At 34.8% G+C, this 13093-nt stretch overlaps 2 protein-coding genes across 2 annotated transcripts; one reads left to right on the top strand and one right to left on the bottom strand.

The window, feature by feature from the left end:
• Positions 1-1081: 1081 nt before the first annotated feature.
• Positions 1082-4224, top strand: LOC132312963 (pentatricopeptide repeat-containing protein At5g03800). The gene has a single exon (XM_059811540.1). The coding sequence runs from the start codon at positions 1246-1248 to the stop codon at positions 3997-3999; it is 2754 nt and encodes a 917-aa protein (XP_059667523.1). The 5' UTR covers positions 1082-1245; the 3' UTR covers positions 4000-4224.
• A 1365-nt stretch (positions 4225-5589) lies between these two features.
• On the bottom strand, positions 5590-10407 carry LOC132315035 (beta-galactosidase 7-like). The gene is made up of 18 exons (XM_059813797.1): positions 10312-10407; positions 9716-9811; positions 9509-9621; positions 9334-9403; positions 9165-9257; positions 8890-9033; positions 8659-8747; positions 8469-8574; positions 8282-8369; positions 8053-8171; positions 7772-7933; positions 7418-7638; positions 7231-7334; positions 7030-7139; positions 6713-6928; positions 6398-6609; positions 6026-6302; positions 5590-5946 (listed from the first exon to the last, which is right to left on the bottom strand). The coding sequence occupies exons 1-18, from the start codon at positions 10405-10407 to the stop codon at positions 5839-5841; spliced, it is 2424 nt and encodes an 807-aa protein (XP_059669780.1). The 3' UTR covers positions 5590-5838.
• Positions 10408-13093: the final 2686 nt, after the last annotated feature.

The following is a 13093-nucleotide window of genomic DNA, read 5'->3' as shown; positions in this document are numbered from 1 at the left end:
TATAAGGTAACTTAATAATAAAAAGAAACTAAAAATTATTTTAAAAAATTACCTAAAATTAAAATCCCTCTAAAAATTATAAAATAAAAATAAATAAGAAAGTTAATTAATTAAATTAGAAATCCAACTCCCTCGGTTGGTGTGCCGGTGATCAAGTCCCTCCTCCCTAATTTTTTTTTTTGTTAGAGTTACTTATTTTTTATTTTGTTGAAAACTTAAGCGTTGGCCCCTACAAGACTTGAATTCTCCTCATTCACACCCCCACCAATTTTGCATAAACTTTATAGATAAGAAATGTGATTTATCACTATTAACTTATTGTCACTAGCCTCAAGTTTTGTGTGCAGCGGGACGGTCTGTGCGATACCCCTCGCAGGGTTCAACCTACACGACCTCCACATCAAGGCTATATACTAACTGATTTCGGTCTGCCTTAGCCCTTAATCAGGGGAACGGCTTCAGTTCCCGACCAATTTGTGTAATTGATGACCACATGCCATTGTGTGAGACCTCGCACCCCTTTCCTGAAGCTATATTAGTGAAGTGTTTCTGCCTACCAACAAGCATGAATGCCGTCCTCGCACCGAAACGTGGTACACGGCTTTGCCCGAGTAACACTTGTCCACTAAACTTTGCCTTATACAACACAGTAGTGTGCATATGTGTTGCAACCCTTTTTTTTTTTTATTATTGATAAGTTGAATTGATTTGGTCTAAAAAAATTTAGCTCCTTTCACTTTTTTTGACTTTAAAATAATTTTTTATTGATGAGTTCATTGTATTTTATTGGAACTTGCAATTCAGGGACACTCACATCAACTGCATGCACAATTGAAGCACCATTTCTTAAGCTAAAACCGTAAAAAGGATTACTCAGTATTTTTTATTTTTTTTAGCTCACACTAGTTAATCACAGATCGAAAACTCTTTTTTAAACAATAAATAAATTATTATTATTATTATTATATATATATTTCGCTTATAAATTTCAAAAGCCCCACTTAACATTTAGACCTAGGCATTACAATGCCTAACACGGAGAATATAAATTTAGACCCAGCCGTCAAATTGGGCTTTTTTGCACCATTGTTTGCCTTTGGTTAAGACTAGAGTCGTGTGCAAGGGCTTGCTTACTCTTTTTGTTTTTTAGGAAGCTCAGAGTTTGCTTACTGTGCTCCTCGAAGAGTATATAAATCGAAGTACCGGTGAAAGAACGGAGGTTATGTTTGGCGCCTTTTCTCTTTCATGGCAGCCACCATCCCCATCCCCAATTATCTCTCCTCCCTCCCTCAATCCATTCTCTCTCCTTCTGTACCTCCAAACTCCCTCCACTGTCACTCATTCCTTCATTACTCAGCAAAAACAGCACTACCACCATCATCTCTTTCTCTATCTAAAACCGTATTTTCTCTCTCTAATCCCAAACCCCACCTCATCCCCTTCTCCCCAACCCAATTCCTCCCAAACCCACAACTTTCTCTCTCTAAACCACCACACCTTCAACCCCTTTTCCCTCCAAACTCTCAAGATCCTAATTCTTCAAGCAATAGTGATAAACCCACTAATGACTATTTCAATTTGCTCCATCTATCAGTTCGTTATAGTGACATTGAACTCGCTATGGCGGTCCACGCCTCGGTTCTGAAGCTTGATGAAGACACACAACTGCTCAATGCTGTTATTGTGGCTTACCTTAAGCTTGGTCTTACAACGCACGCTCAAAAAGTTTTTGCAGGGCTTTCATCCCCAAATGTTGTGTCTTATGCCGCAATGATTTCGGGTTTTGCAAAGTCGAATCGAGAATATGAAGCCGTCGAACTTTTCTTTGAAATGAGGAATGCAGGTATTGAACCAAACGAGTATAGTTTTGTTGCTATATTAACTGCTTGTAATCGGCTTTTGGAGTTAGAATTAGGTTCTCAAGTCCATTCTCTGGTGATCAAAATGGGTTACTTGAATTGCATCTTTGTTTCAAATGCACTTTTGGGTGTGTATAGCAATAGTGGGTGTTTGCATTTTGTGCTCGACTTGTTTGACGAAATTCCTCAAAGAGACATTGCATCGTGGAATACAGTGACTGCAGCGATGGTGAAGGAGTTGATGTATGATTCAGCTTTTGAGTTGTTTCAAGATATGCAAAGAATTGATGGATTCAGAGTTGACCGATTCATGGTTTCGACCCTTCTGAATGCCTCCACAAGGGGTCTTGCTTTAATGAGAGGCCGAGAGATTCATGCTCATGCACTCAAAACTGGGTTTGAGTCCAATTTGAGTGTTAATAATGCTCTTATTGGATTCTATACAAAGTGCGGGAGTGTAAAAGATGTGGTGACTTTGTTTGAGAGGATGCCTGTAAAAGATGTGATTACTTGGACTGAGATGGTCACGGCATACATGGAATTTGGATTAGTTGATTTGGCTGCAGATATTTTTGATAGGATGCCGCAGAAGAACTGTGTTTCCTATAATGCTCTTTTAGCGGGATATTGTCAAAATGGAAAAGACTTAAGGGCTCTGGGTTTGTTTTGCAGAATGGTGGAGGAGGGCGTAGAGTTAACAGATTTCTCTTTGACCAGTGTTCTTAATGCTTGTGGGTTGCTTGCAGATACGAAGATCAGCGAACAGATCCATGCCTTTGTTCTCAAGTTTGGTTTTAGATCAAATGATTGTATTGAAGCAGCGTTGCTTGATATGTGCACTAGGTGTAGAAGAATGGCCGATGCAGTGAAAATGTTCCTTAAGTTGCCATTCAGTCAAAAGAGTTCAATAATATTTACATCACTGATATGTGGGTATGCTCGAAATGGGCAGCCAGTTGAGGCAATTTCTCTTTTCTGCCTGATGCAATCAGAAGAAACAATGGTTGTCGATGAAGTTGCATTAGCTGCTGTATTTGGTGTCTGTGGAACTTTAGGGTTTCATGTGATGGGAGAGCAACTCCACTGCCAAGCTCTTAAATCTGGTCTTCTGTCTGATATTGGGGTGGGAAATGCATTAATTAGCATGTATTCCAAGTGTGGGAATATAAAAGATGCAATTAAGGTCTTCAGTATAATGCCAACACATGATTTAGTTTCATGGAACAGCTTGGTGGCTGGCCATCTCCTCTACAGGCAGGGTGATGAGGCCTTGGCTGTGTGGTCGAAGATGGAAAAGGCAGGTATACAGCCGGATTCAGTTACATTTGTCTTAGTTATTTCAGCTTATAGACACACTAACTCAAATTTAGTTGATAATTGCCATAGATTGTTTTGTTCAATGAAAACCACATATAACATAGAGCCAACTTCAGAGCATTATGCCTGCTTGGTTGGTGTCTTGGGTTACTGGGGTCTGGTCGAAGAAGCAGAGGAAATTATCAAGAACATGCCTTTTGAGCCACAGGCTTCTGTTTGGCGAGCTTTGCTTGATACTTGTCGAACCCATTTGCATACAACCCATGGGAAACGGGTGGCAAAGCAAATACTTGCTATGCAGCCACAAGAACCATCTACATATGTTCTTGTGTCAAATCTGTATTCTGCATCGGGAAGATGGCATTGCTCTGAAATGGTCAGAGAGGAGATGAGGGAGAAGGGGTTCCGTAAATTCCCTGGTCGAAGTTGGATCATTAATCAAAACAAGGTTCATTCATTCTATGCAAGGGATAAATCACATCCTCAATCCAAAGACATACATAGTGGTTTAGAAATACTTATCTTGGAAAGCCTAAAAGCTGGATATGTGCCTGACACGAGCTTTGTGCTTCATGAAGTAGAGGAGCATCAGAAGAAGGAATTTTTGTTCTATCATAGTGCCAAACTAGCTGTTACCTATGGGCTTCTGATGACAAGGCCAGGGAAACCCATTCGTGTTGTGAAGAACATCATTCTCTGTGGGGACTGCCATACATTTTTGAAGTATGTTTCAGTTGTAACTAAAAGGGAGATACATGTGAGGGATAGTTCGGGTTTTCACTGTTTCGTGAATGGTCAGTGCTCGTGCCAAGATCACTGGTAATGAGCTTGATTGGCTCTGCCCCAAGACTAATTTTTCATTTTCCTTTCCATTCTTTTTGGCGGACTCAGAAGACTGGAGCTGCTGTAAATTGTATGTATTTATCTGTGTAGTTCTTCAAAGAGAATATCAATTAAAAGATACCTCCAATATTGGTGTTGTGTGTTGTATCCCTCTGTTCCCTATTACCCTTCATATCTTTAACTTCAATAAATCTTATTTTCAACATTATTATTATTTTATTTTATTAAGATTGTTGGAAGACTAGACCAAACTTGTAGGGAACATAAAAAATGTGTAGAAAAGATGAATGTAATTTGTGTAATTCTAGAATTGTCTACCTATATATACATGTGCATGAATCCTATTGTAATCAAGAAGTAAAAAAAAATAAAAATAAAAGGAGTGCAAGAAATAAATGAGAAAGAAGTGAAAGGAAAACTATATCAAAGTTTGAGAATTTATATTATAAATTGTGTTCTCTCCTTTTTTTTGATTGAGTGCCTCCGGTATCAGAGTCTCAATGATTCTATGAGTCTGAAAGTCTGAGAGTTGGAATGATCTTGGAGCCTGAAACAAAATAGTATATGGCTAGTTGAAACACTAATTCAAAGAGTAGGTGATGTAAGAAAATTCAAAGAACGGGTTGTTAACTAGCAATTGTTGCACCAAAAAATGAATGAAAAATTGATTGTCTCAAATTATGCCTACTGGAGCAATATAATTTTGGTTTATCTTAAAGCATGTGATTTTTGGTATCATACCATCAAAATTTCGTAGTGTTCTCAGCCAAAGAAAATTCATGAAAAGAAAGAAGATCACGTGCTGAAGATATTGAAGAATGCATTTCATGAGAATTTTGGAAGTATGCTGAAAATTTGAAATCTCTAGGTATGACAAAAGCTTGAATTTATATCTTCATACTTTATTGATGAGATAGATGAAAAAGATGATCTATCTCATAAATAATTTATGTCTTATAAGGTCTATACATTTTCCATAGAATATTGGGTTCCAAATTATGATAAAGATGGATTTTTTGAAGATGAAAATGAAGAAATTTTTTATGAGATAGGTGAAAAAGTTGATTTTGAAAAGGTTGAATATATGAATAGAGAATTTGATGAAAAAAACGAAAAGATGAAAGATGAGGAAATGGTGACAGTGGAATTTTAGAAAGAAGGAATAGAAGGAGTTGATGTTGATGAAGAAAAAATATTCAAAGATGAAATTGAGAAAGAAAAAAAGAAAAAAAAGATATTGATCGAAGAAACTGAAGTTGTCACAAAAGAATAAATCATAGGAGTTGAATTTGGTTGAGAAATTGGAATATCAAATATTGGTTAAGAAAAAATATTCATATTATAAATGGTTTATTTTCTCCTTTTTCAATTGATTGCCTCATATATATAGTTCATATGGCTGAAATGTATGTTATGACTTATTCACTTGCTGCACTTTTCAATATATCTAGTTATCCTAACGATCAAAGTTGGCATTTAAAGGAGGTCACACTCACTAGTAAATGATCTTTATAGTGTATAATTAACCAAAAAGGTGAGCTAAGCTACTTTGTTTTGAAGAGATGCGCGCTTTGTCTATTTGAAACTAAATGATTCTCAAATCAAGCAGTAACTCCACAAATGCAGAGAGTAAAAGAAAAGGGTAATTGTTAAAAGGAATCAAACTTTCTTGATTGACTAATTAACTGCTTATTACAAGAATTCCAACTCATGGAAAACCACAAATACCGCATGAACAAAAATCAACTAAAATTTATGCAACTGAGAATGGCCGGCACTACTACAAGAAAACCTAAAATAAAAAATAAAAAAAAAAATTCTAACAGATGGCTTCAACAGCAAGTCTTTTCGGGAAAATTTGGCAACCACTAGGCTCAAAAGTCCATTCGGTTACATTAATCGAACAACTCTGTTTCCCCAGACAATTCTGCATTTAGAGAGAGAGCATTAGTGAGAAAACCTAATCGACAAATTAAACTGTGGCATCAAAAAAGGAGTTTCCTTACCTTTATGAGGACATCTTTGCTGTTTGGTGACTGGCAGGTGCCGGTTGCAAATGATCCACAGGTGCCTATAGGATCACCAAAGCTAGCAAATTTGATATCAGAAATTACTCTTACTCCTTGGCAAGACAGTTCCAAGGTGCTTCCTTCAAATGCATTTCCACAAACTGATCCAACCGCGACAGTATTAACAGTTACACTCGAAGGGTTGCCACCAATCTCCTCAAATAAAATCAATGTGTTTCCATCATTTCGGAGGTATGAGCGTGGCACGTGGTACCTAGTAAAACAATGTCAAATATATATACATATAGTTAAATTTGAAACAAAAATTAAATATATAGGATCACAATGAAAGATAGAAGAATTTGTTACCATCTTTGAGAAGGTTTTCCACAGTTGCCCACGCATTTACCACTGTCGTAGCTTCCACGGTAGTCACATGTTGGACTACATCCATTGTTATCAGAGTTGAAACTAGGCCAGAATCGGCCAATATTATTGCCATTCACCCACGCAATTCCTTTACCCAATCCCATCAAGTCCAAAACAACAGGCTCTTCCCCTGGGGGAGATTGAAATGTTGTCTGCAAATATACATACATATATATATATTTTTTTTTGAAACATTATATAATAAGATTTTAATACTGTAAATGTAAAATCAACAAGATGGTTTAATTGAATCACCTTGTACCAAGTGAACATCCTATTTGTTGGAAGATTTTCTGCATTCCAAGTTAAGTGGTTGCTTTTTTCGACTTGGTAAAATTCATTAACCTCACCATGCAATCCAACCTTGTGTGCCCAAGAATTGTTAGACAAGTCCATCGTGTCGTTTGAAGAAATCAATTTAACTGGGCCAACCACCCCAACTTCTGTTTTGTCGAAGTAAGCACCATAATTCTGGTCACAAGAGAAAACCATGAGAAAAAACATTAGAATCTGGATAATTAAGAACAAGAATGTGCTATATATATATATATATATATATGTTTCAGTCTTACTTTTAGGCCAACAGTGACACTGAGCAAAGATATTGAGTTGTTTCCGGCTGTCAATGTAATATTTTTCTCAAACTGGAAGTCGTATTTTCCACCTTTTCCCCATTGAGATCCTGAAATTGATTTCTTACAAAATTAAAATAAATATAAAAATAAAATAAAATAGGAAGAGCCCAAAAATACTTCGAACAAATATTAGATTACCAATATGTTGTCCATTTACAAAGGCATGAAGCACATGGCCTTGAGTATTAACTTGTAAGGTAATCTCCTTATTCCAGACCTTGTCACTGCCATTAATGTTGACACTAAAAGGAAAAATATGAATGATAAAACTATATAATCAACATAAAAAAATATGAATGTTAAAACTAAACAAAGCAGCAATTACCTAGTCAAGTACCACAAATAATCACTAGTATCATTCGTTGCCGCCTTTTGTTCTAAGAGCTTATTAACATACTTAGTACCCTTCGTCTTCAAAGAATGGGCCATTGGCTTCTTAATTTTCTCAACGTACTCCGGAAGCCATGTCCATTGCAAGTTGAAGGGTTCTTCTCCTTGATCAGCTTCATTTGGCCTCTTAACCATTATAGATTTTTGAGTATTAACCTACAAAAAATTCATTCAACAGATCATATTGTTCATGATCAATCTTAAAAATGTTTATTCTTAATTAGTTGTGTGTGTGTATATATATATATATACAAATTAAAAACATTCTAAAAGACAAATAATTACGTACCTTAGCAGTGTTGAAAACTTCTATAAAGCAATCAGGAAGGATACTAACAGACCAAGCTGGAATAGTAAAATTGTTGCCTTCAAATGAAAAGGTTTGTTCATCTTGGTTATTTGCATTTCCAAAGAAACAAAACCTCTGCCCACTGAACTCGTAAACTGATACCTAAAAGTTGAAAAATAAAAAGTTGGGTACTTTAGATTATTCAGTCCTCCAGTTACTGACAATTATAAAAGATGCAAAAAAAAAAAAAAAAAAAAAAAAAAAAAAAAAAAAATTCTTACTCCCATCATATCACCATAGTCAATATCTCTCCTTACACCATTAGTGAGAATTTTCTCTGCTGCTATGAGGAGCTCGTGCAGTTGTTTGAGATGCCCCCACTTGGGTTGATTCACATTACCTAATAATATATTAAATAAAATATTATATATATATATATATATATATATATATATATATTGATAAGTGTCCTAATTTTTTATAAAATGAACATATCTTAAATTTGTTTACCATATTCGTCAAGTGGAGCATCATAATCATATGATGTGGTAATATATGGACCACCAGTTGTCCTACCAAAATTAGTACCACCATGATACTGCAATCATAACAAAACATATTAATATAACAAACAATTTTTTAATTCGGCAAATAAATAATATATTGGAAATAATGCAAGATGAATTTGACGACAAACCATGTAATAGTTTTGCAAGCTGCCACCATATTGGAAGAAACGAGCAACCGCAAAGGAAACATCTTCAGCAGTTCTATATGGTTGTCTGTCACCCCATGCCTTGAACCTAATTTCATTTTCAATACAAAAAGATACATAAAATATATACAGAGACACAAAAATTGAAATTAAATAAATTACTAGAACTAACCAGCCAGTCCAATTCTCCGTCCAGAACTTAGGTAAATCATTTTTTTTAGGACTGTATGCATCACAGTAAAAACCATTGCATGTTTCAATCTGAAGACAAATATATTATATATATATATATATATTGCAGTTAAAACCATCACCAAATAAGATAGATATAAATAAGAATTAATTGTAGAAACTCATATATATATAAATATGTATATATAACTGTGTGCGTGCGTGTGTATACCATTGGTGATGGAGCATCCTGTTGTTGGCACATTATCCATGGTACACCAATGTCGAGAGAATTAGCAAAGTCAGCACACGCATTGATATACTCTTTTCCTTCATCTCCAAAGTCGCTCATTATATTTCCAAACTCATTCTCAATCTATTTTAAAAAAAGGGAAACCAAAAGGTATAAACTTTTTATTTTTTGAAAGGTAACACAAACTATAAAATTTTAATAGTAATTAAAAATATAGAAATATAAACGGGAAAAAAAATAATAAAGTTTCAAACCTGTGCAAGGATTATATGTCCTCCTTGAGGAGCAAACATATTTGCTTGTTTAACCATATCAACGATCTTAGTAGTAAAAGTCTTCATCTCGTCCTAAATATGAAAATATAAATATAATTAGTTAGAGAGTAAGAAATGAAATCTTTACAGAGTAAATTTGTAAATTTACCATGTATGTATCATCTGTAGTCCTCAATGTTATGTTTGGTTTAAGGTTATGCAACCATACCGGAAAACCACTGCAACACATAAAAGTTATTTATGATTACTAACAAGATTATCATATTAAATGAATATACATGATTTTAGAGTGTGTGTGTGTGTATATATATTAAGATTTTTACCCATAATTCCATTCTGCACAAACATATGGTCCAATTCGGAGAATGGCATAAAGCCCTGCATCTCTGACGGTTGTGAGGAACCTAACAAGGTCTAGATTGCCCGAAAAATCATACTGTATAAATTAAAATGTCAAATAATTAGAATGTTATACATATTTTTCAAATAAAAAGGACAATCATTGCTCTATTAGAAATATAAGAGAGAACCTCTCTGTAGCTAGGCTCGTGGGCATTCCAGAAGACATAGGTCTCAATGGCATTAAGACCTCCATCCTTTGCCTTCTGCATCAAGGATGGCCACATCTGAAAACAATAGAATAAATTATTCACTATTCAAGTACAATCTTTAAAATAAAAAAAACAGAAAATTCAAAGTTAAGATGCATCAAAATGATTAGAAAAAAATAAAAATAAAACATAAGTAATATATACTAGATTTTATCATGGTATCACTCATCCATTTAATATCATCCATAGTGTTAACAATAGTTTGATGAACTTTCGTTCTTTTGAAGTAATTTTCATTTAATGAGTCCACTTTACAATTTTTTGAGGCTGTTGACACCAAATGTGCAGTTAAAAAAGAAAAGAAAATATAGAATCTAGTTTTTGCCACCATAAAATCTTATGTGCAGCCAAAATAATATAATCTATGCATAAAAAAATGTGAATATGATCATGCATAAAATTGAATATATATATATATATATATATATATATATATATATATATTCATGCATTAAAAACAAATGTGTATATATATGAAAACACAATTTTAATTAACTATCTAGACATGCACTTACTTCAGCAGTACTACGAGGATAATGAATAGCCCCAGAAATAATGATTTTCCCTTCCCCATCGATCTTAAGTGATCTATTGTTATATGAGACTTCCATGGCAATACACGGCAGACAACAAAGCAAGAAAACAATACTAAAAAGCAAAATTTTACTACGAGTGTCCATCACTGTGACAAGAAAGGGTAGAAATGGTAAGACAGAAATGAAGTAGTGACTTAAGCTGCAGCCTGCAGTGCTATTTATAATTAAGTAGATAATTGGTTGTTAACAATAAGATAAGCATAAATCTCTAATAAGATCATTATTTAAGATAATTTGTTATTTTGATTACTTGACAGTCTTGACCTTATATAAGTTGACGATAATATAATTAACAATAATATCCTAAATGAGTTAGGCAATTGTTAGGAAATTCAAATTTTAAAACAGTAATCTATTCTGTTAGGAACTTAGGAGTATTCTATTATTATAACGGCCTAACTGAAGTACATATAAGATAATTTTGACATATACGAATTTATAAACTATATATTTATGGTTTGTCTAGATAAAAAAGTGTTAGTGTCTAGTGATATATATAGTAACGAGGAGTATTAAAAAGAAAAAAAATGTGTGATTACAATTGTTCAAAACATTACAGAAGTATAGAAAATTGTTGGTATTCCATGTTCATAGGAACAAACATCGTGCTTTGCATTTTCAACAAGTTATATAAGAGTGTTGAAAAAGGGTATATGTAAGAGTTATATATACAACTGAAGATGCAAATAATTTTTTCTCTCTATTTTGACAGAATCTCGTTACATTTTCAATTAAAAATAAATCTCCTCCTCTTTCACTCTCTTCACTGCCCTTTTATAGGCAATTACAAGTGCTGCTGGACTATCAGTTTTGGGCCTTCTTTCCGATGGGCTTGGTCTTCTTCAGTGGATCCTCTGAGCTCGGCCCATTCTGTGGTGCTCTTGTATGGACTGTATTTCAATTGTTTGCCCCGATGCCACGTCCGCGGGTTATAACCGGCCCATATCACTTCTTGTATCCTCAACTGCCCCCATAATTACTCCCTAATAATTAGGGGGTAATTATTAGAGGCTGCTAATGATGACTTGACAGCTCGAGAAGATCGCATGGAAGAATGGACGGTTAGATTTGGGGGTCGGTGCTTCGAGATTCAAAAAACTCCTCGCTTTCCTAACTCCTCGGCCTTCGGGCCCACCTTGTCTTTATAAGCCTCATAGATGTTCCATCAATTCTCTTTACCGTCTCCATCTTACTTTACTGTTGTTCAAATCTTCTCTGGCAATTTCTTGCAAAAGCTCCTTTTTCTAGCGACTTTGCAATACTCTTTGACGTTTTCACTCTCTGAGGCTAGTTTTGTTTGCCTTTTTCTTTCGGAAGACCTCTTTTTCTCCCTTAAAATCTTCATTCATTCTCACTATGACTATAGATCTAGATATTCTTCGCATGAGACTTCACCTTCCTGACGATATACAAATTAGAAATTGCCCTAAAGAAGTGGATATTAGAACTGGTGCTGGTCTTCTTCCCAGCGAGGTTCTATTTTCCCACATTCATCTTAACCTCCTTAGGTTCCCTCTACATCCCTTCTTTAACTATGTTTTTAATAAACTGAAACTTTCCCCTTTGCAAGTAAACCCAAATTTCCTTAGGGTTTTATCTGTTATGTTGTTTCTGAACCGTGATAGAGGTCTAGATCTGGACCTCGTAGATCTTCTCCTCTGTTACAAGGTTAGCAAAATTTGAACTGATGAACCGTTTTACCACTTCTACCCAATTGAGAAGAGGTCCATCTGCAAAGAAAAAATCAAATATGAGAAGGGTTAGAGGAAAAATATAATTGGGGTTAGGGGAGCCTGGTTTTCTCCAGCCGTAGAGGATTTCCCTATCCCGAGCGCTTTTGGAGAGTGCTCTGTCTCTTCATATAAAAAATACAAAACCCATAAGAGTGACTGTTCTTGCGAGATTTGCGTTCCTCGCTTTTGTACTTTCTTATGCCGTTCCTTGTGATGATTTGAGCTACGATGTTTGTAGGGATAGGGATAACTATTTGAAGCAGTACGTTCTGACCAGCATTCCCTCTTGCTCGGATCTCCTTACTTCTGACAACCTTCTTGCTATCTCAGCATGTAATGTTTATCAATATATATATATATATATATATATATATATATATATATATATATATAATTAGTAAACAATGACTTTTTTCCACTGTGGGGCTCACCTGTGATATAAGGGTTATTACAGACCCATTTATTTTTCAATCTGCTCTCTCTCAGCCAGCTTTAGTCACTCTCTCTCGCTGCCTCTGTATTTTTTTTTTCTTTTTCTTTTCCAACTTCAAATCTTGATTTCTTTCTCAATTCTTGGCGGATTAAGGTGCTGTTTGAGGCAAAACGAAGCCCACTACGAGCTCTACACATCCATACGAACAATTCCAGATTTGGTGCCCTCCTTGGAGTTTGAAATTCAAGACCCATTTTAAGGGTTTTGTGCAAATTTGAGGTAGGGACACCTTAATCCACTACCTTCTTGTTCCATTGTGAGTTATACTCCTTTGTTGTGCCAAGCATGCTTAATTAGAAGTTAATTGTATCAATGATTATTTTAAATATTTTCTAGAGAAATTCATATGTATGAATGTGAGTTGTTTTATGTGTAAAGCATATTTAAATGTATTTTGTTGTATCTTAATGTGTTAATAATTACTTGGAAGATGTTGAACATGTTGAATATTTAATTTTATAGTGTAGAATTTTAA

Source organism: Cornus florida, unplaced genomic scaffold (assembly GCF_030987335.1).
Source record: "Cornus florida cultivar Cherokee Brave unplaced genomic scaffold, ASM3098733v1 CherokeeBrave_3.0.0_Hap2_Chr06, whole genome shotgun sequence".
Classification (NCBI taxonomy): Eukaryota; Viridiplantae; Streptophyta; class Magnoliopsida; order Cornales; family Cornaceae; genus Cornus; species Cornus florida.
The sequence above is the reverse complement of the archived record's forward strand: the minus strand, read 5'-3'. Positions and strand labels throughout refer to the sequence as shown.

What these genes read in the sequence shown, in the direction of transcription:
- LOC132312963 (XM_059811540.1), top strand. Translation starts at nt 1,246, where the DNA reads ATGGCAGCCACCATCCCCATCCCCAATTATCTCTCCTCCCTCCCTCAA.
- LOC132315035 (XM_059813797.1), bottom strand. Translation starts at nt 10,407, where the DNA reads ATGGAAGTCTCATATAACAATAGATCACTTAAGATCGATGGGGAAGGG. An exon ending in AGGATGCTCCATCACCAATG is followed by an intron (nt 8,748 to 8,889) that starts GTATACACACGC and finishes ATTTGTCTTCAG; the next exon opens with ATTGAAACATGCAATGGTTT. An exon ending in GGATGTTCACTTGGTACAAG is followed by an intron (nt 6,610 to 6,712) that starts GTGATTCAATTA and finishes GTATATTTGCAG; the next exon opens with ACAACATTTCAATCTCCCCC.